This window comes from Lepus europaeus, chromosome 8 (genome assembly GCF_033115175.1).
Source record: "Lepus europaeus isolate LE1 chromosome 8, mLepTim1.pri, whole genome shotgun sequence".
NCBI classification, from domain to species: Eukaryota; Metazoa; Chordata; class Mammalia; order Lagomorpha; family Leporidae; genus Lepus; species Lepus europaeus.
The window spans coordinates 88,640,079-88,663,790 of NC_084834.1; the positions used below are offsets into that span (position 1 = coordinate 88,640,079).

The window sequence follows — 23,712 nt, forward strand, 5'->3', positions numbered from 1 at the left end:
GTGATACAGGTACAGCATGCCAGTATGAGCCTAATCTTTTTATAATAGTAGCAAATATTTGTCACATGGTTCAATGTTTGCTACTTAACCTGGCACAAAAGTATTTATGGCCTTCAAGTGCTAAGTAGATTTCTCTGCACACTACATTCACTATGCTTGTTGTATATTTGAGATTGAGTAATGGGCCAAAGTTAGCCTACAACAAAAGAAAGCATTCATGCAGCCTGGAAGAATTTGGAAGGACAATTTTCATGAGTGGAGAAAGGAGTTCAAGAAGAGTGTTGTTCCAGGAAATGGTGACTTTCCTTTATGAGTCATTGTTGCCATCTGCAAAATTTTACTAAAACATTTGGACTCAGGAATTATCACGTTATTCTAATTTTTATTCCAATGGAATTCTAGAAAAAATGGCCAAGTTAAAGCACTTAAAATGCATCCGTTGATCTGCAGGGGTGCAGTTTCCTTCTGTTTCTGAGGTCTGTGTGGGGAAGTTCATTGCTGAATGTCCTTAACCTGTGTCAGCCAAATGGCTCTTTTCTTGCTGTTAAATGCTGTTGGTAACGTGGTTCCTTCATAACACCCAACCCAGCTAGTTCTGTAGGTGACCTCATTCCACAGTTCTTTAGAATATATTTGAAGAATATATGTTCCTTTATTCCTATGCTAGTGTGTCTTACTGTGTGCCTTAAAACTGTGGGTCATTCTATTAAAGTGATTTCCTGATCACCATTTATATACAAGACACTGGGGATTTAAAAGATGGTTAAAACTCAGCCTCCAGCTTCCCTCTCCCTTTCCCTCTCCCTTTCCCTCTCCCCTTCCCTCTCCCCTTCCCTCTCCCCTTCCCTCTCCCCTTCCCTCTCCCCTTCCCTCTCCCCTTCCCTCTCCCTCTCTCTCTCCCTCTCCCCTTCCCTTCCCTCCCTTCTTCCCTCTCCCTCTCCCTCTCCCTCTTCCTCCCTCCCTTCCTCACTTACTTACTTGAAAAGTTAGAGGGAGAGAGAGAGAAACATCTTCCATCCACTGGTTTACTCATCAAATGGCTGCAACAGCTGGCTTTGGGCCAAGCCAAAGCCAGGAGCCTACAACTCCATCTGGGTTTTCTATGTGGGTGACAGGGCCCCAGTCACTTGGGCCATCTTCCACTGCTTTCCCAGGTGCATTAGCAGGGAGCTGGATTGGAAGTAGAGCCGCTGAGACTTGAACCTGTACCCCAGCTTCCAGCTTTGAAAGAGCTTACATTGCCAATTTGTGGATGTTCAACTGTACTTACAGAATACATTCTCAGTAAGGCCTTCTTGACAGTCCTGCTTATACTCACAACTACCAGCCCTCACCAGAGTTCCTCCAGCATGTTACTTGATTTACTACTTAATGTCTCTCCTGCCCCATGCGTGTAGGCATTTCTGTTTGTATATTGATGTATCCCAAAGCTTCAAATGGTGCCTGGCTTGGAGTAATCACTCATTTGCTGATGAACATTTCATACCTGTATTTTTCATGTGTAAGACCACTTTCATGTGTAAAACAAAAAGGACACGTGCAGACTATATCCAGAACCCACCTGTTCCTACCACTCGCCTTTGTGCAGTCCATCCAAGCACCAGTCTCTCTTCTGGGCTCTTTCATCCCCTCCTAGTCTTCCTGCTTTCAACCGTGCCTCCTGCAGTCTAGACCTGGCACAGTATCTGAAGTGGCTCTTAAATCAGATTTTATCTCCCCACCACTTGAACCCTTACCCCGGGAAAAAGTAGAGAGCGAGACCATGGCATCTAACAAAAGTGTCACGGTTTGTGCTTTGCCTGTCTGCACTATCGCCTGGTCACCAGCACATGACTGGCCTCCCCCTCGTGACCGTGGGTACACGTGTGCCCGTTCCTCTGCCTGGCACACACTTCCTCTTCCCCTTAGCTCTGCTCGGTCGTAGGGTGTCAGAGGGGCCTTCCCTGATCCTGAAGGGCGAATAACATCTCGCACCCTGGCATCACTCTTTACTTCCCTGTCATATCTTTCTTCACAGGACTCAGGGACTTTGTGTACATATATATCACCATTTATTGATTAATGCCTGTCTATGCCTCGCTTAAGAGTATGTTGCTAAAAGTATGGAGTTTGATTTGTGCAGTGCTGTATCCCTGGTGTTTGAGACACACAGGATGTATTCAATAACCATCATACCATAGTGTATAATACACCAAAATAGAAGCATTGCTAAGTCTTTTTTAAAATAACATTGTGAGACCTTGAAGCAATCGTTATTTTCAATATAAAGACAAGAACATGAATGAATGAATGAATGAGGCCTTATTTATTGTATTCAGGTAAAAGCAAATCAAAAAACAATGCAAGCCATAATAAAGTCACTATAGGTTGAGCATCCCCAATCCAAAGATTTGAAATCCAAAATGCTTTAAAATATGAAATTTTTGAGCTCCAACTTGATGGAGCTCATCATGGAAAATTTCATGCCTATTGCCATAGATGGGTCACAGCCAAAGCACAGGTGAACTGAAAATACTATATAAAATTATCCTTAGGCTACGTGTATGAGGGTTTCCAAAAATAAATGGATTTGGGTTTTAGTCTTGAGTCCCTCCCTCAAGATATCTCATTTATGTACATATTCAAAAAATCATTTAATTTTTTTTAGAGCATATAAAAAGGGAGATAAAAAGATTTTCTATCCACTGGTTCATTCTCCAAATGGTTGCAACAGCTGGAGCTGGGCTGATATGAAGTCAGGAGCCAGGAGCTTCTTCGAGGTCTCCCATATGGTTTCAGGGCCCCAAAGACTTAGGCTGTCCTCTGATGTTTTTCCAGGCTCATTAGTAGGGAGCTAGATTGGAAATAGAGCAGCAGCGACTCGAACCAGTACCTGTTTGGGATGCAGGTGCTATAGGTTGTGGCTTTAAACCACTGTACCTGGCTCAACAGGCTAATCCTCTGCCTGGCGGCGCCGGCACACCGGGTTCTAGTCCCGGTAGGGGCACCGGATTCTGTCCCGGTTGCTCCTCTTCCAGGCCAGCTCTCTGCTATGGCCAGGGAGTGCAGTGGAGGATGGCCCAAGTGCTTGGGCCCTGCACCCACATGGGAGACCAGGATAAACACCTGGCTCCTGCCATCGGATCAGCGCGATGTGCCGGCTGCAGCGGGCCAGCCAAGGCGGCCATTGGAGGGTGAACCAACGGCAAAGGAAGACCTTTCTCTCTGTCTCTCTCTCTCACTCTCCACTCTGCCTGTCAAAAAATAAAAAATAAATAAATAAATAAAAATAAATAAACCACTGTACCACAGCGCTCACCCCCCCCCCCAATATTAAATTCTGAATCTGAAACATTTAGGATATCAAGCACTTTGGGTAAGAGATCTTCAACCTGATTCGTGAACTTTTTTTCTTGCAAATGTCAGAAGACATTTTCTAATAAGCACATTTATTTATTTGTAAAGACTTAGTTGTATTTATTTGAAAAGCAGACTTACAAAGAGAGGGAGACACACACGCACGCACGCACACGCATACGCACACACACACAGAGAGAGAGAGAGGTTCCATTCACTGATTCACTCCCCAAATGGCCGCAACAGCCAGGGCTGAAGCCAGGAGCTTCATCCAGGTTTCCCATGTGGGTTCCGGGGCCAAAGCATTTCTACTGCTTTCCCAGGCACATTACCAGAGAACTGGATCAGACATGGACCAACTGAGACTTGAACTGGCGCCCATGTGGCATGCATAGTCTCAGGCAGTGGCTTAACCTGCTATGCCACAACACTAGCCCTTAAGAAGCACATTTTTAGCACCACTGCCTCCATTTTGTGGCACCTTGCACGTTCTTCCACAAGCTTCCTCTGAAGATGTTGAGCCATTACTGTTCTCACACAAAGCAAATCATTTGTACGGAACGCTGCAGCCTGGCAGTAATGGTGGTGTTTACCACACATACCTGTAACTGTAGTACAAATTATGTATTTGCAGTATGTAAGAAATGAGGTCAGAAATGTCATGCTAATAAATTAAGGTGTTAAGTGGGCTGTCAGTATCTTTGAACAAGGATTCAGGAAGTAAATTATAAATATTTGAGGTTCAAGTATGAATGAACTGCTGTCAGAGCCGCCGATAAAGATCCCCAAATCCTTGCCCAGTGGGGGACCCCATGAACCCATCTTCTAACACAGGATATGTAAATAACTTGGGTAGAAGGAGGCAGAAGCAATACATTTCTTCCTCAGTGACTTTTGTCTGCTGAGAACATGTGAATAGTGACTCTTCCATTGATGTTGTAAAGGATTTTGTGTCATTTTGTTAAGCTTGAAACGTGTATGTCCATCTCCCTTCCCATTATTTTTTTCCTAGAAATATTGTTTATTGCATTTCAGAAATTGGAAGCAAATGATAAAAGTACTGCTTTTTCAAAGATATTGTTGCAAATTCATAGCTATCTTGAATATTTGTCTTACTTGATCTGGAAGCTTCCCATACGGCCTGCCTTAGGGGTTGGGGTTTCATTTCAAAGTCATTTCCAAGAAGCCCATTTCGAGACCGTTGGTATGCCATTGCTTGTAGCTTGAAGTGCTGGGCATTAGGTCACAAATTTATTTACTTGAGAGAGATCTTCTCTCCACTGACTTATTCCGTCAAATACCTGCAACTGCTGGGGCTGAGCCAGGCCAAAGTCAGAAGTCTGGGACGCAGTCTGAGTCTCCCTTGTGGGTGGTAGGGACGCAAGGACTTGAGCCATTGCCTGCTGCCATCCAGGGGGCACATCAGCAGGAAGCACTCTGATAGAGGATGTGGCATCCCAAGCATCACTTTAACCACTGTGCCAAATATCCACCCCTGGATCACAGTTTTAAACAGATTACACACTGTGAAAGCAAGCAGACCCACTTTGAATCAGTCACCATTGAGAAAAGGCAAAATTATATTTTCTCTTGATTCATATACTTTTTTAATTTAAAGACATGAGAAATGGATAGTCTTCAGTGGGTTTTTAATCCTTCTGGTTTCCATTTCTTTTACTTTCCTGCCAGTTATACTCATAGTGCAGTGGAAAATGATGTCATCATCAGCAGTGCCGCTGAGTCATGTAGGTGGTGGGGCATGGAGCTGGCATCCCCACCCAGGAAGTGAATCCTCAGCCTGTGCTCTGTAGACACTCAGGTCACTGTGCATGACTCTCTGCATGTGTTCTGTATTCTTACTTCCTGCCATGGCACCACGTTGTGCTGTGTTTTGCAACACTAACTAATCCTCTTCCTTTGTATCTCATTTGCCTCACTTCTGTTTCTTATTCATTTGACTGCTAAAGCCGGCTTATCTAAGGCATCTGATTTGTGTATTAATTATCATTGGATTAGACTTCAATCTCTTAGGCATCTGTTAAAGGGATAGGTTGTGACTCTCCGCCTCAACTGTTCGCTATTAAAAATTTGCTGTCTGGTACAGAACTACAAATTAAACTTAAGTTAGTAACTTTATTTAAGCCTTGGCAAAAGCAATCCAGAAAACTGAGGTGAGCTTAGTGTGAATTTTTGGCTAAGTATTGAGCTTTTGTATGAGAGTCACATAGGGAATTCTGAACTATGCAAGTGCCCCCTTATCTGTGGGGGCTGGTTCATGACCCCCAGTGGATGCCTGAAACCTCCAGGTGTATTGAACCTTATGTCTACTCATGGGTATGGGTTTCAAAATGCTTGCACCAAAATAATTTCTCCCTTCATTCCTTTTCCTGTGAACTTTTTGAAGTACCTTGTACTATGTTTTTCATCTACATGCATATCTATTATAAAGTCTAATTTATAGGTAGGCACAGCCCGATATTAACCACAAGAGTAACAATATAGAGCAATGAGAGTATTATACAATAGTAAAAGTTGTGTCAAATATGAATTCTTTCTGGAATTATTCATATCATATTTGGGACCACAGTTGACCACAGGTGATTGAGCTGCAGAGAGTGATAGCTGTGCATGAATGGGCATATGTAGGCCATGTTTGGCAGTGAGCACATTTTGCATATTCATACTTGTTGGAGAGTGGCAAGGCCCACTGAATTTGGGATGTTTGTGATAGTCAGAGGGCCTCCCACAGTGGGGTTTTGTAGTAGGGGAGAGGAATGGGCTCTGCTTGGAATGTAGTGGGGAGCAGAGTGGGGTGGGGCCATTCAGTGGATGGGAATGACTAAGAGAAACACCAGGGGCAAGGGGTGTGGGGCCAGGCTGACCCAGCAGGGTCCTGCCTAGAGGTGGGCTGAGGTGGCTGCTGGGGGAGTGTGAATGATTTGGTCATATATCAAGGGGGGACGTTCTGGCTAAAATGACTTTGCAGGATTCTTCTAACATTTTGAAGCTATGCCCCATAGATAGACTTTTTTAAAAAAAACTTTTATTTAATAAATATAAATTTCCAAAGTACAGCTTTCGGATTATAGCAGTTTTCCCCCCATAACCACCCTCCCACCCACAAACCATCCCATCTCCTACTCCTCTCCCATCCCATTCTTCATTAAGATTCATTTTTAATTATCTTTATATACAGAAAATCAACTTAGTATATAATAAGTAAAGATTTCAACAGTTTGCACCCACACAGACACACAAAGTATAAAGTACTGTTTGAGTAGTAGTTTTACCGTTAATTCAAATAGTACAACACATTAAGGACAGAGATCCCACATGGGGAGCAAGTGCACAGTGACTCCCGTTGTTGATTTAACAATTGACACTGTTATTTATGATGCCAAGGATAGACTGTTGAAGATATGCCCCAAACAGGATCAAGATGAAAAAGATCTCCAAGTAGATTTTGGCCTGACTGGGCTTGGACCAAGAAGAGAGTCCTTTTTCAGATTAAAATGTTAGGGCCCATGTTGGAGCATAACCAGCTAAGGACCCTGCAACCTGCATCTCATGAGTGCTGGTTGGAATCCTGGCTTCTCCACCTCTGGTCCAGGTCCCTGCTAATATGCCTCAGAAAGATGCTGAAGATGGTCCAAATACTTGGACCTCTGTACCCATGTGGGAGACCTGGGAAGAGTTCCAAGTTCCTGGCTTCAGCCTGAGCTAGCCCCAGCCATTGCGGCCATTTGGGGAATGAACCAGAGGGTAGGAGATCTCTCTCTGTCTCTCTCCTGCCCTCTCTGTCACTTTGCCTATCAAATAATTTTTTTTTTTTACAAAGATTAAAAAGTGTAGGAATCTGACATTTTCTCCTTTTATCTCTGTGCACAGTGTCCTGAGGCTAAGTTTAGTGTTCCACAATGATCCTGGAAGGCCTCTGCCATTGAATTTTATTCAACCGAAAGAGTTCTTGTTGACAACCTGATGCCATTATCAGAAGAGCCTGCTATTGATCACAAATTTACCATTTTCTTAATTTGGGTGCAAGAAACCACAAAATTGAAACATAAACCCATTTATACCCTAAATGGAACTCAAGATTTTTAGGATTTCTTGAGTAATTCCTTAACATAATAAATAAAAACATAAAAATAAATGTCAGGTGCTCAAGGTCTAGCACAGTCTCCAAGGAATTTTTTTTTTCTGGATAAAAAGTTAGGCTGACTTAGACCTGTGAAATATGACTGAGAGCACTTCTTGTTCTTTTCTTCTTCCAGGTGGCAGGAGTGAAACCCAGGAGAGCAGCTTGCGAGACCTACTGAAGGAGCTGCCAGAGCCCCACTACTGCCTCCTCAAGTACCTCTGCCACTTCCTAAGGCGAGTGGCCCAACACCACGCGCAGAACCGCATGAACGTCCACAATCTCGCCACCGTCTTCGGGCCAAATTGCTTTCAGTAAGTTCGTGGAATGTTGCCGCCAACATCCTCGTGTCTGCTTTTCCGTTGACTGCTGTCTGACATTGCTGGGATCCAGGAATGTATTTCAGCCTGAAAAGTAATCCAGCTTAAGCCAAAGGAGTTCCATCCTGCCTTTGGGTGTTTTCGCATTGCTGCCATCCCAGTTTTGAGGAAGGCCAGTAAGCCTTTGTAGGAAACCACAGTTCATAATCATTAAAATAACCTCACTCAGATTGTGGAACCAAGTTTTATTTTGTACTGAAAGGGCCTTTATAGAAATCTGAAATGTTTGGCCGGCGCCGTGGCTCAACAGGCTAATCCTCTGCCTTGCGGCGCTGGCACACCGGGTTCTAGTCCCGGTCGGGGCACCGATCCTGTCCCGGTTGCCCCTCTTCCAGGCCAGCTCTCTGCTGTGGCCAGGGAGTGCAATGGAGGATGGCCCAAGTGTTTGGGCCCTGCACCCCAGGGGAGACCAGGATAAGCACCTGGCTCCTGCCATCGGAACAGCGCGGTGCGCTGGCCGCGGCGGCCATTGGAGGGTGAACCAACGGCAAAAGGAAGACCTTTCTCTCTGTCTCTCTCTCACTGTCCACTCTGCCTGTCAAAAAAAAAAAAAAAAAAAATCTGAAATGTTGATCAGCAGAAAAGGGAGGAGTAAGCTATAGTGAGTAATTTGTTAATAATGATAAAGCTCAATTGCCTGTCCAAGAAAAATGTAACCCCAGCTCCTTCTATTTATTTTCTAGAAATGAGCTAGTCTGCTTTGGTCACTGCTATGTCCCTAAGCACCAGAACTTTCGTAAAACTTCTATTTCTCTCTCCCTGTTACTCTGTAAAGCTCTTCAGTTGGTGTTGCAAGAAACATGATCTTTACAATCCAGCTTTTAACTCTCAGGTTAATCCCCTCTGATACCAAAAATGTTCCTTCTGGTTATAGGGAGAGACAGACTGACATACAGACACTGAGAGACTCATACAAGGTCCCAGAAATTCCTGCCTTTGTTGTTGTTTTGGTTGTTGGTAATGTATCTACGTCTCCACTCCATTAATCTTCAGGCTCATTCAATTGCCCAGAACTAGTGTTGCTTTCTGAGAATGACTAAGGATGGGTTCTGCTAGCCTTATAGATCCGGGTCGTTCACAGCCTAGCGTGGGAGAAGTTCTATCTTACTGACTGTACTGTTTGTAACTTTAGTAATGTTCATTTTGAGGAAATGGTATTTCATAGGACATGTCACGGTCTCATGATTAAACATCTCAAATACAGAGTCCAGTAATTTCTTATATTGTTCAGTAGCTCTGTAATAGTGAAAAGTCTATATTTGTTCTTTTTATAAATTTTTTAAAAATTTTCATAGGGGGGTAATAGTTACATACACACACATACTTTTCATCACTGGTTCACTCCCCAGATGCCTGTAATAGCTAGAATTGAGCCAGGCTGGAGGCAGGAGCTCCATCTGAGTCTCCCTTGTGAGTGGTAGAGACCACTCAAGTACTTGAGCCATCATGTGTTGCCTCCAAGGGTGTGTGTTAGCAGGGAGCTGGATCAGAAACAGAGCTAGGGGACTGGTGTTGTGCTGTAGTGGGTAAAGCTGCTGCCTATGATGCTGATATTCCATGTGGGTGCCAGTTTGAGTTCTGGCTGCTCTACATCTGATCCAACTACCTGCTAATGTGCCTGGGAAAGCAGCAGATGATGGCCCAAGTACTTGGGCCCCTGTACCCATGGGGGAGATCTGGAGGAAGCTCCTGGCTTTGGACTGGCCCAGCTACAGCTCTCTCAGCCATTTGAGCAGTGAACTAACAGATGGAAGACCTCTCTCTCTCTCGTGTGTCTTCCCCCTGCTCTCTCCATAACTCAGGCTTTCAAATAAATATTAAAAAATAAACGGAGCCAGGGTGATCTCAGGCACTTTGATATGGAATGCAGGTATCCCATTAAGTGACTTAACCTGTGCCACAGTGCTTTGTGACCTCTAAGTAAACAAATAATGGTGTAATTAGAAAACTACTCTATAATTTTGAAACCCTAGGTTCTGGAATAGGTAAAGATGAATTTGTAAATAGAATGCTTATCTAATAATCTTCAAACACAAATTACGCCTCATTGCTTATTTATGCAATTAGGCTTGATCCAGAACTTTTGGTAACCTTCAATAAATGAATCAGAATGTCAATAAGTAAAGAGTTTTTACTACAGGTTTTACTAAATAGTATGGTTTAAATTTTTTTTATCATAACAAAATACACCATTTTAGTCACTTGTGTGTGTGAAGTTTGGTAGCTTTCAGCGCATTCAGTTGTTGTGATCTGCTAATGAACTCTTCCAAACTTAGGGCTATAGGAATCACAGCAGGGACTTTCTCAGGGAAGCAGAGGGTGGTTAACACAGGCGGTGTTTACTGAGCTCTCGCTGTCTCATTAACCTGACTGGGTCCTAGAGATAAGGAAGCGATTTATTTTGTGATGAGAGTTCCTCATCTAGGTCAAGGGAAACTAGACATTGCAGTTCCAGTGGCCACACGTCATCCACAAGCATCATAAAGGTGACTAATGGGGAGCTGCCACTCACGTGGCATTCTTTCCCCGTGAAGCACTAACAAGCAAGGGAAAGGATACTTGTAGCCTTAGTTGTAAGGAAGAAGCAGCGTTGGTTTTGATGCAGTGCTATCTGTATGCCAGGCACGGTTCCACCAGGCACTGAACAGTTATATATTTGCTCAGTTAATTTTAAAGATGTGCATGTATGTCAAAGTATTTGATATATAGTTATAAAATTATGAACTGAGGGGCTGACACTGTGACATAGCAGCTAAAGCTGCTGCTTGCAATGCTGACATCCCATGTGGGTGCCAGTTGGAGTCCTAGCTATACCACTTCCAATCCAGTTCTCTCCTATGTCCTGGGAAAGCATTGGAAAATGGTCCAAGTGCTTGGGCCCCTGCACCCATGTGGGAGACCTGAAAGAAGCTCCTGGCTTCAGATTGGCCCAGCTCTGGCCATTGCCATCATTTGGAGAGTGAACCAGTGGATGGAAGTCCTCTCTCTCTTTCTCTTTCTCTCTCTCTCTGCTTCTCTGTAACTCTGCCTTTCAAATAAATAAATAAATCTTAAAAAAAAAAAAAAAATGGCCAGCGCCGCGACTCACTAGGCTAATCCTCCACTTGCGGTGCCAGCACCCCGGATTCTGTCCCGGTTGCTCCTCTTCCAGTCCAGCTCTCTGCTGTGGCCCGGGAGGGCAGAGGAGGATGGCCCAAGTGCTTAGGCCCCGCACCCGCATGGGAGGCCAGGAGGAAGCACCTGGCTCCTGGCTTTGGATTGGCGCAGCTCACCGACCGTAGCGGCCATTTCGGGGGTGAACCGATGGAAGGAAGACCTTTCTCTCTGTCTCTCTCTCTTCCTGTCTAACTCTGCCTATCAAAAAAAAAAAAAAAAAATTATGACCTGGTTCACTGTGGTACCAGGATTATGGTTACCTCCTAAAACAAGTTAGAAAGTTTTTTGCAGTTTTCTATATTCTGTAATAATTTACACATCATAAATATCCTGTCCATTGAGCCATCTGCATCTGATGTCTTTTTGGAGGGTAGATTTGATAGCTTTTCAATTTCTTCCATGGAATTTTATTGATTCCATGTGATTAACCATAGCTTAAGCTAATTTTAGTACTTTAGTAAATTCCATTTATGAGAAGATACCATTTCATGTAGCTTTGGAAATGTATGTGGTATAAGGTTAAACAAGAGTTATTTTAAATTTTTAAAATTTCTCATCTGTCATTACATCTTTTATCTTTCCTGATGTTAGTTTCATCTTTTCATTACTTATCTTGATCAGAATAGTCAAGTTTTTTGTCTATTTGTTGTTATTAAAGAATCTGTTAATTTTATTGAATAAATCGATTTAACATTTGTCTGTTTCATTAATTTCTACTTTTATGTTTATTAATTTATCAGATCCTGGTTGCTTTTTAAACTTTTTCTCATGTGAAAGTTTAGTCATAAAATTTGAAAGAACAGTTTGATCATAGATTCTCTTATTAACTAGATAAAATATACTTTTTATCTCTGCATGTAAGCTTTTTGAAAATAAGTTACAAATCCCAGCTATTTCACTGTTAAATACTTAATCTTGCATTTCTTAAATATAAGGACCTTTGCTACTTAATAATATACTTGCTGCACATAAGAAAATTGACAGTTCATCAAATCATGAGGATATTTCGTATTCAAATATTCCTATTTGTCACAAAAGTATCCTTTGATCTCTAACCAGGACCCCACAGCTCATGCACCCTATTTGGTTGTTAGGTCCCTGTGTTATATATATATGTATGTATATATATATATGTATATATATGTATATGTATATATATAATTTTAAGTTATACAAGTTTCATGTATTTCCTTCATACCATTTTAGGGACGTAGTGGCACTTCCACCTCTACCTCCCTCCCATCAGGTCTTAATAAAGAGCAGTCCTCCCATGTGGGTGTGCTATTGCCCATGCCTTTGTTCTCTCTGCTTCCGCACACTGGGTTTTTACTTCCCCATCCTCATTGCCTTTTTAAGAGACCAGGCATCATCTTGTGGATACTGTATGCTCAGCTCTGTGTGAGTATTTCCTCTTGGCGTTTTTAAAGTTGCTTTTCTGTCTACTGGATTGGTTGTAACCTGTAAGTCAGATAAAAAATCTTGGTTCGATTTAGGTTAAAGTTTTTGCCAGAAATACTTCATTAGAGGTTTTTTGTACCTGGTAGTGCCTCTCTTTTGGAGCCACATAACGAAAAGTTGTCCCATGACATTGATTTGGAGCTTGCTCTCTTAGTTAAGGTCACCACTTTGTAAAGCTGTGGCATTCTCTTTGCAATTAACAGGTGACCTGTTGGGAATTACCTGGGCATCATGCAAACATATGTTCTCTCAAACTTTTAACTAATAGCTGAATCAATTCTTTTCAAGTTACAGAATGTTGATTCTAATTCTATTATTCTTTTTTTGATGGATTTCTTTTATAAAGAACGTTTCTTGATCCAGAGGGAATGACCAGAATTCTGTTTTTCTGATGCTCAAATTATCTCAGATTGGCCAGTTGCAGGAACCCCTTCAAGCTGGCTGTGGTGTCCTTTTAACATGACCCTTTAATATTTAGAAGCCAATATCTATTGTTTCCTGGCTTCTGGCTAAGATCAAGTATAGAAACCAAGATCTGTGTGCTAAAAAAAATCCATTGCTTTTAGCGCATAATGACTTTGAGAGCCAGGAAATAAATTAACAAAGGAGAAATTGGATGACTTCCTGAAAGAAATAATGGATTTATATTGATATTTTGTTTTCAATTTTAGTATTACAAGAGCCTCTCTTGGCCTCTCTGCTCTCTGACAAAGGAAATCTTGCTTCCTAAAAATATAAGCATTTTAACTTGTTTTAACCTCCACAATATGGATAAAATGTATATTCTGTGTGCAGACACAAAGGAAGCCTCACAACATCAGTGAAATGACTGAGTAAGGTTTAAGATGTTATTAAAGATGTTACTCTCCTTTTAATATACATGACTAGGGGTGTACAGCCAAAGTACAGGGTGATCATTTTACCACGGTGGCCTACAGTTAGGTTCATTTGTTTCTGTTCATTTTCAGTTTGGAGGTACAGAGCTTTCATTTCCTTTTTAATGTAATTTTATTTAAATTTGTAAGACATTAACATGGTGCAAAAGTGAAACTTTTACAAAGAAGTATATTCAGAAGTTTCACCTTTGTCTCTATTCTCTCTGCACCATTGACTAATTGCTGTCTTTGGGAAACATTCTTATTAGTTTCTGGTTTACCCTGCCAGTGTTTCTTTTGATATAAAATAAGTGTGTCTATACAGGTATTTGTGTGTGTTATGTATATGTGTGTGTGTGTTTGGATGAGTGCACATTGTGTGTTATGTGTGTGATTGCACACTGTGTATGAGTGCACACTGTTTTGTGTATGATTGCACACTGTGTATGAGTGCACACTTTATGAGTACACACTGTGTATGTGTATGCATGTATGTGTGTGTGTGTGTGTGTGTTTTGACAGAGTGGATAGTGAGAGAGAGAGAGACAGAGAGAAAGGTCTTCCTTTTTACCTTTGGTTCACCCTCCAATGGCCGCTGCGGCTGGCGCATCGTGCTGATCCAAAGCCAGGAGCCAGGTGCTTCTCCTGGTCTCCCATGCGGGTGCAGGGCCCAAGGACTTGGGCCATCCTCCACTGCCTTCCCGGGCCATAGCAGAGAGCTGGCCTGGAAGAGGGGCAACCGGGATAGAACCCGGCACCCCAACCGGGACTAGAACCCGGTGTGCCGGCGCCGCAAGGTGGAGGATTAGCCTGTTAAGCCACAGCGCCGGCCTATGTGTGTGTTTTATATGTTTGTATGAGCACACACTAATGTCTACAGCTTCCTGACTTTGTTCTTCACTTGACTCTTTATCTAGAAATCTTAAAGGTCACTCCAAAACAGTTAATGATCTGTTTTGTGCTTGTATGTTACTTCATCGCTAGAATGAAGTAAGTTTTATTGAACAGTACTTTTTTGAAGGTCAGTTGTTTCCAATATTTTACTGTTAATTATAATCCTATAGCAAATAAACCTGTATAGTCAGGATTCATTCCTTGTTAGGATATTTCTGGTCAAATGCATCTGTGACACAGTACATTTTCCCAAATTCTCCTGCATAGAGGATGGATCGGTGTTACATTCCCACAAGCAGCATACAAAAATGCCCGTGTTTTCAGAGTCTTGCCAACAAAGGATTGTGCCGAAATTTTGGTCTTGCTAGTTTGATTAAGTCAGATGTGGTTTTCCAATTTTCTTAACTTTATTGAAATATAATCTGCAAGCTATTCAATTCACCACTTGAAATACAGACTTCAATAATTTTTCTTATGTTCACAGAGTTGTACAGCCTTCACCACAGTCTATTTGAGGACATTTTCCACCCCCAAAAATAAATCCTCCACTATTAGCAATCACTTTGCATTTTTTACCAAAACCTACCACCACCGCCTGTCCCTATGCAGTACCAGTCTACTTTCAGCATCTAGAGATTTGCTTATTGTGGACTCCTTGTATGAATTGAATCGTAGAATACGTATTCTTTTGTGATTAGTTAGCCTCTTTCAATCAGCAGAATGTTTCAAAGTTATATCCATGCTATGGCAGGTGTCAGTACCCCAGCACTTATGTTGCAGAATAATATTCCAGTACAGGATTATGCTACATTTTGTTTATCCACTCTTCGGTTCATGGCTATTTGAGTTGATTCCAGTTTGGGGCTATTATGAATAACACTGCCATGGATATCTGTGTACAAGTCTTTGTGTGGACTTCGGTTTTCATTTCTCTGGGGTGTACGCTTAGCAGTAGAATTGCTGGGTTACATGGCAACTCTGCTTAAGATTTTGAGGAGCTAACAAACTATTTACCAAAGGGGTGGCATCATTTCGCATTTCTCCCCGTCCTTTCCAACCTTCACTATTGTCTGCCTGTTTCCTTCCAGCTGTTGAGTGGATGGAGTCCCACTGTGGTTTCCCTTCACATTTTCCTGATGACGCTGGGCATCTTCTCATGTGCTTATTGACCATCTGCACATCTTTGGAGAATTCCTGTTCAGATCTTCTGCCCGTTTTGGTTTTAAAATTGTTTATTTAAGACAGGCAGAGACGCAGAGAGAAGCTAAGAAGGGGGGAGAGAGAGAGAGAGAGAGCGCGAGCAAGCAAGAGAGCACGCCATTCTCCCATCAACTATTTTACTCCCCCTAAGATCTGCAAGGATTTGCAGCTGGGGCAGAAGGCAGAGCCAGAAGCAGTCCAGTTCTCCCACACAGGTACAGCACCTAGATCTTGGCTTCCACACTCGAGTTTTCTCAGCTGCCTGCCAGCATCTGCATTAGCAGCAAATGGGGAGTTAAGAGTCAAAAGTTGGTAACAAACCCAGGTACTGTAATTTGGGATGCAGGAGCCCATGCTGTGGCATAGCTGGTAAAGCCGCCATCTGTGGTGCTGGCATCCCATATGGGTGCCAGTTCTAGTCATGGCTGATTCACTTCCAGTCCAGCTCTCTGCTATGGCCTGGGAAAGCAGTAGAAGATGGCCCAAGTCCTTGGGTTCCTATACCCATGTGGGAAACCAGGAGAAGACTCCTGGCTTCGGATCGGCCCAGCTCTGGCTGTTGCAGCCATTTGGGGAGTGAACTAGCGGATGGAAAACCTCTCTCTCTCTCTCTCTCTGCCTCTCCTCTCTCTCTGTGTAACTCTGCCTTTCTTTCTGTAATTTTCTTTCTGTAATTTTTTAAAACTTTTATTTAATAAATATAAATTTCCAAAGTGCAACTTTTGGATTATAGCGGCTTTGTCTCCCCATAACCTCCCACCCACCCGCAATCATCCCATCTCCCACTCCCTCTCCCATTCCATTCACATCAATATTCATTTTCAATTCTCTTTATATACAGAAGATCAATTTAGTATATACTAAGTAAATATTTCAACAGTTTGCACCCACACAGAAACACAAAGTATTAAGTACTGTTTGAGTAGTAGTTTTACCATTAATTCACATAGTACAACACATTAAGGACAGAGATCCTACATGGGGAGCAGGTGCACAGTGACTCCCGTTGTTGATTTAACAATTGACACTGTTATTTATGACGTCAGTAAACACCCGAGGCTCTTGTCATGAGCTGCCAAGGCTGTGGAAGCCTCTTGAGCTCACAAACTCCAATCTTATTTAGACAAGGCCATAGTCAAAGTGGAATAAATCATTAAAAAACAAATTGGGGATCCAGGCAACTCAACCTGAATCTTAACTTCTAGGTCAAATGCCCAGCCCTCTGCCCATCTTTGAATTGGGTTATTTCTCTTTATTATTGAGTTGTGAGAATTCCTTATGTACTTTATATAAATTCCTTATTAGATACAGATTTTGAAAATATCTCCTCCGATTTTATGAACTGGTTTTTCATTTTCTTGATTGTGCTATTCCAAGCACTTACTGTTGGTGATGTCCATTAGCGCTCTCTTTTGTCCCATATAATTTTGGTGTTGCATCAAAGAAGGCTTCGCCTACCCAGGGTCAGAATGACTGTTTCATGCTTTCCTCTAAGAGTTCCTCTAAGAGTTTCCTCTAAGAGCTTTTACATTTAGATTTGCGGAGTTAATTTGGAGCCAGTGCTGAGGGAAGGAATCCAGCCTTTCTCCTTTGCATGTGCATCTCCAGATGTCCAGCACTGTGTGCTGGAGATAATTGTTCTTCCTTGAATTCTCTTAGCACCCTTGTTAAGAATCCATTGACTGTAATTGTCAAGGTTTACTTCTGGATGCTCAGTTCTGTTCCATTGATCTATAAATATCTGTTCCTATGCCAGTACCGTGCTGTCACGATTTACTGTAGCTTTTTAGTAAGTTTTGAACCTGGGATGTATCAGTCTTGCAGCTGTTGTTCCCCAAGATTTTTTTGGCTGTTCTAGGTTCCTTGCCTTTCCATATGAATTTAGGATCAGTTTATAAGTTTCTGCCAAAAAGCCAGCTGGTATTTTGATAGACGTTCCATTGGAATCTGTATACATGGAGGAGTATATTTCCATTTTAGTAACATTCAGTTTTCTAATACATGAACATGGGATGTTTTGTCATTTACTTAGATTTCCTTTCAACAGTGTTTTATAGTTTTCAAAGTAAAAGTTTCACAATTATTTTAATACATCTATTTTTAAATACTTTAATCATTGGGACATTTATCTAAAGTTTTATTTTAGATTGCTTCTTGCTAGTGTCAATATATATTTTCATTATTTTATGAATGAATTTGATCATTTTTTCTTCTGTTTAAGGACATCTTGTCTTTTTCTTCTAATACATTGATTTCTGTCTTCTGCCTGTTTTCCTGTCAGATCCTCAAGCCTTTAAAGAAAGGAAAGCCTTGTTGATTATTTGTTTTATTTACGTCTAGCCTCTTTCCCCTGTAATAAACATACTTAAAACTCAGATTTCCCTCTCACTTTCTCCTTGTCATGTTGCTTTCATGATCATTGTGTCACTTCATGTCATGGATCGAGTTATCCAAAATGCAAACTCAATTTCCAGGCAGGAGTTTGACTGTACAGGGGTAGCAGTCTGTAGAGTCATGCCCGTGAGGGGTGCAGGAAAGCTGGAGTGGCTGGAGTCTGAACTGCTAAGTGTGTCAGTCTCAGGGGAGAGTAGAAGATGGGACAGCCTTTCTGAGAAATCCTGATTGAATCAAGGGAGTTGGTTCCTTTGCCCCAGTTCCATCTGTCACTGGGCGTGAGCACTGCCCTGACAGGTAGTGCACTCCCAGGAGAGGGACTTGGCCGTGAGCCACGGGCAGGCAGCACTCCCAGCGGCAGCTGGGGTCTTGGGTAGTTCTGGCCTGCAGGAGACTTGGGCAGCACTTCACAGAGTCCACTACATTTCTATAATTAAAAAAAAAATAAAGTTTAATTATATGTATAATACAATAATAAACATTCTTATATGTAAAATTCAGCAAACTGGCACCGGCACTGTGGCGCAGCAGGTAAAGCTGCCGCCTGCACTGCTGGCATCCCATATGGTCCCCAGTTCAGGTTTCAGCTGCTCCACTTCTGATCCAGCTCCCTGCTAATGTGCCTGGGAAAGCAGCAGAAGATAGCCCAAGTGCTTGGACTCCTGCACCCATGTGGGAGACCCAGAAGAAGCTCCTGGCTCTTGACTTTGGCCTGGCCCAGCACCAGCCATTATGGCCTTTTGAGGGATGAACCAGCAGATGGAAGATTCTCATTCTCCCTCCCTCTCCCCCTCCTCCCTCTCTCCCTCCCCCCTCCCTCCCTCCCTCCCCACCTCTCCCTTTGTTTTTTGTTTTGTTTTTTTGACAGGCAGAGTGGATAGTGAGAGAGAGAGAGAGAGAGACAGAGAGAAAGGTCTTCCTTTTGGCCGCTGGTTCACCCTCCGATGGCCGCCGCGGCCGGCGCATTGCGCTGATCTGAAGGCAGGAGCCAGGTGCTTCTCCTGGTCTCCCATGCGGGTGCAGGGCCCAAGGACCTGGGCCATCCTCCACTGCCTTCCCGGGCCATAGCAGAGAGCTGGCCTGGAAGAGGGGCAACCAGGATAGAATCTGGCACCCCAACCAGGACTAGAACCCGGTGTGCTGGTGCCGCAAGGCGGAGGATTAGCCTGTTAAGCCATGGCACCGGCCCCCCACCTCTCCCTTTGTAACTCTGCATTTCAATTAAATAAATCCTTAAAAATAAATCCAGAAACATTGGACTGTTAGCTATGTATAGTTCTTTTAAGAAATCCCCAATATCTGGGTTTCTAAGACAAAAATCCTCCTGGATACTTTAATATTGTAAGGGATTGATAGTTATTAAAATGGGTACTGAATTTTTAGTGTTTTAGGCCACATGACATAGAAAAGGAGGTTAACATATTCCTCATTCTGCCAGGTAGTAAGTTTGGCTTGCATTATTTTTTTTTCTGTTAGGTTTTCTATAAGGCATCACCCATAAAGTGTGTTTTGAAACTTAAGTGATACCCTAAGAGAAGGTCCTGGAATAGAAGGGACATTTGCTGGAGTTGTGTGGGAATATACATGGATGTAGCTGGACACACTTAAAATCGCACTTGAGGAAAGGCTGGGTTTTATTGGCTCTGCCCTTTGTACCACTTGGTGAACGTGGCCCCTCACAAACAGAAAATGGGAGATGGCACCTTCCTTTGTTGCAATTGTCCTGGTTTTCACTTTCCTCTCACAGATGAGGGAACTTCAAATGGTTCATGGAAAAGTGAAATTAAAAGATAAGTTTAAATTGATGCAGAAATTTGAAATCCATATAGTTTTTTTCCAAAATAATTCATTTTCCAGAAATTTTTTGAAGACCCTCATGTAGTGCAAGCTTCTTACAGTACTGAGCATGCTTTTTAATATTTAAAGAAATAAAACATTTTCTTGGGCAGTAACACTTATAAACACAAGACAAGCTCTACAGCTTAGTGCTTGTATCAGCACACAGCTGATGATCTCAGACTGCCTTGTATCCGCACACCCCTCAAACCAGTCTACTGCCACCACGGAGTGACCTTCTCCATGCTGGATCCTTCCTGGCTGCTGGCTGGCAGCTGGGCCAGCCGGTCACCTCCCTGTGGTTTCTGGCTTCTTCCATCACTTGTGGATCCTAGACTAGGATCTGAATTCCCAGCGGTTTACCAGGACTGTGGGGATGAGGCAACCTGGAAATCCAGAGTGGTTAATCCCCTGGGTAAACCTTTATGGTGAGAAACCAGGAGTTGGGAGGAAGCTAGTTGATCGGTAACCATTTCTTTCCTTCCTGTGAAATGTTGTATCCTGGGGAATTCTGCAGCCTATCCGGGGAATTCCAGACTGTTGCACAAAGGATCAGCCAAGCAAATTGTGTGTTTTTGCTGTTCTTTGTGAAATAGCTGGCACACTTTGCGTTGTTTCGCTTTATGGCTTGCTTGCTGTCCTCAGTCACCCAGCCCTAAGCCCCACACCCTCCTCCTTGCCTTAGTCTCTGCTTTCTTGAAAATCTGCCCTATGCACCTACTGACATAGCAGACTGTTCCAATAGAGGTGAAAACTCATTTTCTTCTCCTTTCTTAACATTAAATTAGCCGTCTTAACTGCATGTGATTACTTTGAAAGGTAGGGAAGGGAGGGAGGGAGGGAGAAAGAGGGAGTGAGTTAGCACATACTCTCCTCCCAAATGTCTGTGACAGCTGAGGCTGGGTCAGGCCAAAGCTGGGGGCTCAATCCAGGTCTCCCACGTGGGTGGTAGGGACCCAACTCCTTGAGCCATCGCCACTGCTTCCCAGGTGTGTATTATTAGGTAGCTGGACTCAAAAGCCGAGCCAGGAGACTCAAATCTAGGTGCTTGTTTAGTCCTATGTACCAATAGCTTAACCACTAGCCAAAGGTCTGCCCCAGAAAGCCTGTTTTCTTAGACTAAGGTGGGAGATGATATAAGAATTTTAAATGACAACATCGGGTATGCATGCTGGTTCTGGAACCTAATTTCCTCATAAACCTTTAAACACCAATTCCATCGTCAAAGCTGTACTTCTCCACTATCATTCATTGTGAGACTCCTTTGAATTTGAAGTTTTCCTTTGATAAAAAGTGGTCAAAACTGAGATTAATAATATTGGGACACCCTAAATATTAATATTTACTGTTGTACACAGACACTTTAAAAATCTACCTGCCGAGTGACATTGATGAAGAGAACGAAGTGCTCTATCGATCTTTAGCTGAGGGTTTTTATATCAGTAAATTGTTAATATTCCTGGCACCTTGTGTTAAATCAATTGTGCATGCTTAGAGTTCATGATTTAATAACTTCAAGGTCTTTAATCTCCAGGAATTAAAACATATCTGCTAATTGCCACTGATAAGTAAGTCCTGTTGATTGAATTCAGTTTCACGTATTTGCTTCTCATGGCTTTTTGTCTGTAAATTAATCCTGTTCCCTGAAACAAGTGTTACAGTGCTGATCGGTAAGATACTCAGTAAGCATTTAAAGAGAAACATCAATTTCATATTCAATATATTCTCTCGTGTGCGCTTTTTTCTAAGATGTTACATATTTGCTTAGTGGCAGGACCAAAAAAGTTTTTAAACTGCTATCAGCATTAACTTGTAACCTGTAGTAATGTGATCAGTGTGATTAGGTATTTGGACAACATCAGTAAATAATTTGTTTACACAAACAGGATATATAGCCAGATAAACCTTTCCCGTGGTCATTTTTTTTTTTTCTTTTTAGGGGAAAGCTTTATTGTCTGGTTGGAGAAGCCCAATGGGCTGGGGGAGAGGACGAGAGAGTACGAGTGTAAGAGAAAGAGTACGTGTTCAGGAACAGCTCCTGTTAAACCTTTGCTGGTGGAGGGAAGGGAAGTAGGAGCAGTGAATCCCATTAGGGTCAGGGTGGAGCTGACACTGGTGGTTGGGCCATGTGGTCACCTGGCTTTCAGCAATGGCGGCGAGGGTTAGAGCCTAGGATGGTGTCTGGGGCATAGATGGTGCCACAGATAAGATGGCACCATTTTACTAACATTCCCCCTTTTGTTTTTTATAAAGCAAGAGTTGTATGGGATTACATCAGTCCCAAAATTCTAGGAGGGGTGGACGGATGATGATCTGTCTTCAGAGCTATTTCCTGCTGACACAGGGAGACGAGGTGCTCTCTGCTGGCATGGGGCAATGTCTCAAGCCGCTGTCTCCTGGATGGGGAACCGAGTATATCCCTGTAGCAGCATTTGGTTGACTGCCTGGTTGGTGAAGGCTTTGGTTTTTCCATTATCATCTCCTGTAAACGCTTAAGCAGACATAGTAGTATAAAAGGGTGAGAATAGCAACCAATGATCCTAAGAGTGGCTTTAACCAAGTAATGAGAGTATTTCGTAGATGAGAGGAAGGGGTGTCTCTGGACCCTTGTAATAACTGTTTGATGGTTGTGGATTGAAGCTGATCCTAACCAAGACTGGGAGACATGCCACTCATCCTTTGCAGGTAGAGGGCTTTGTCTGTAGGGAAATCCTGAACAATCATACAACATTAAGTGAGGGAGAGGACCATCAATACACACAGGTCAGGAATAGAGCCATTGATATAAGAGTAGAGGCTATGATTACAAAGGAATGAGGCCCCAAGTGGGCTAGACAGGGTCTAGAACAAAGGACAGCGTCATTATTGGAGGACCTAAGAAAGTTGTTGTCTAAGCCATGAGTAAGTTTTCCAATTGAGAGGCAAATAGAACCTGACTGAAGGGGCCTGATAATAATCTGATGGGCTTTAAGGCCTTGCCAGGATGAGGCCCAGGCCTATCTATCTCTTCTCCTGGGGTGCCTTTAGGGGAGGTGTGAACCTCCTTGGGGAAGGCATCCTGTTGACTTCCATTAGCTAGGTGGCCTGGGAGGAGAGCTGCCAGGTAAAACATCATCATCTTATCTGGTCACTGCTACCAAGCAGCTTTCTTTGATTTGCAGTCCAAATGATACTTCTAGAAATTGGTAATTGGAAATTAAAAGTGTTGACAAATACTCATATTTGTAACCTATTATCACATCCATTTATAAAATGCAAATTGTTCATTTAAATTTTTATTCTTCTGTTCCATGAAATGTCTTTGGAATATTGGAGAGTGGGTGATTGGAGAGTTTAGCCTTGCTCTGCTTACAGCGGGACCAGCTCTGCCTGGTGGGTCCCTCACTGCCTGTGGTTGTGTGTGGTCAGTCCTACTGCCTCTGTTACTGGGGCCCCTGACTAGCCTGTTGACTTTTGTTTATCAAAATGAGTATACTTTTTTATTACAAAAATAACATTTGCCTCAATTAAAAAATTGTTCATGCCTATGAAAATGAAAACCATCCGTCATTCTGTCACTCAGATGTAATTGTATTTGTGGCTACACACTTTCCTACTGTGTGTATGCATGTTCCTAGAAATGCCTATTATAAGAAAAACTATTCATGAATTTCCCAAGTTTTTGTAGTAAAAAAACCTCAACTCTTTTACACGTGTTCTGTAGTAACCTCATATGTTTATATCCAATGAAGGATGAGATAATAAAATAATGTTACTTTATAACCTTTATTTAAAAACTGAATATCATTTACCGTGGCGTTTTCTCATGCCTGTATATGTAATGCCACACCATCATTGTTAATGACAGCACAGCATCTGGCCTATTGATCATATCATCTAGTGAAGCTACTCTATCAGTGACATTTCATGGTTTTTTTTTTTTTTCTTGGCAATAATAATAACATAACATTATTTTATCAAACTCTTACTAAGTTTCTGGAAATGTTTTGAGTACGTTTTGTGTATTTGCCTGCTTACCCTTGAAACCCTGTGGGACAGCTACTAG

The 23,712-nt window shown here is 42.5% G+C and overlaps 1 protein-coding gene across 4 annotated transcripts in view; it reads left to right on the plus strand.

Moving 5' to 3' along the window:
* FAM13A (family with sequence similarity 13 member A) overlaps window positions 1-23,712 on the plus strand; it is a 359,592-nt gene that overhangs the window by 76,645 nt on the left and 259,235 nt on the right. For all 4 annotated transcript variants that reach the window (XM_062199865.1, XM_062199863.1, XM_062199866.1 and 1 more), the window contains one exon: window positions 7,611-7,788. In XM_062199865.1, the coding sequence (XP_062055849.1) occupies window positions 7,611-7,788 (178 nt within the window). The remainder of the gene's footprint in view (window positions 1-7,610; window positions 7,789-23,712) is intronic.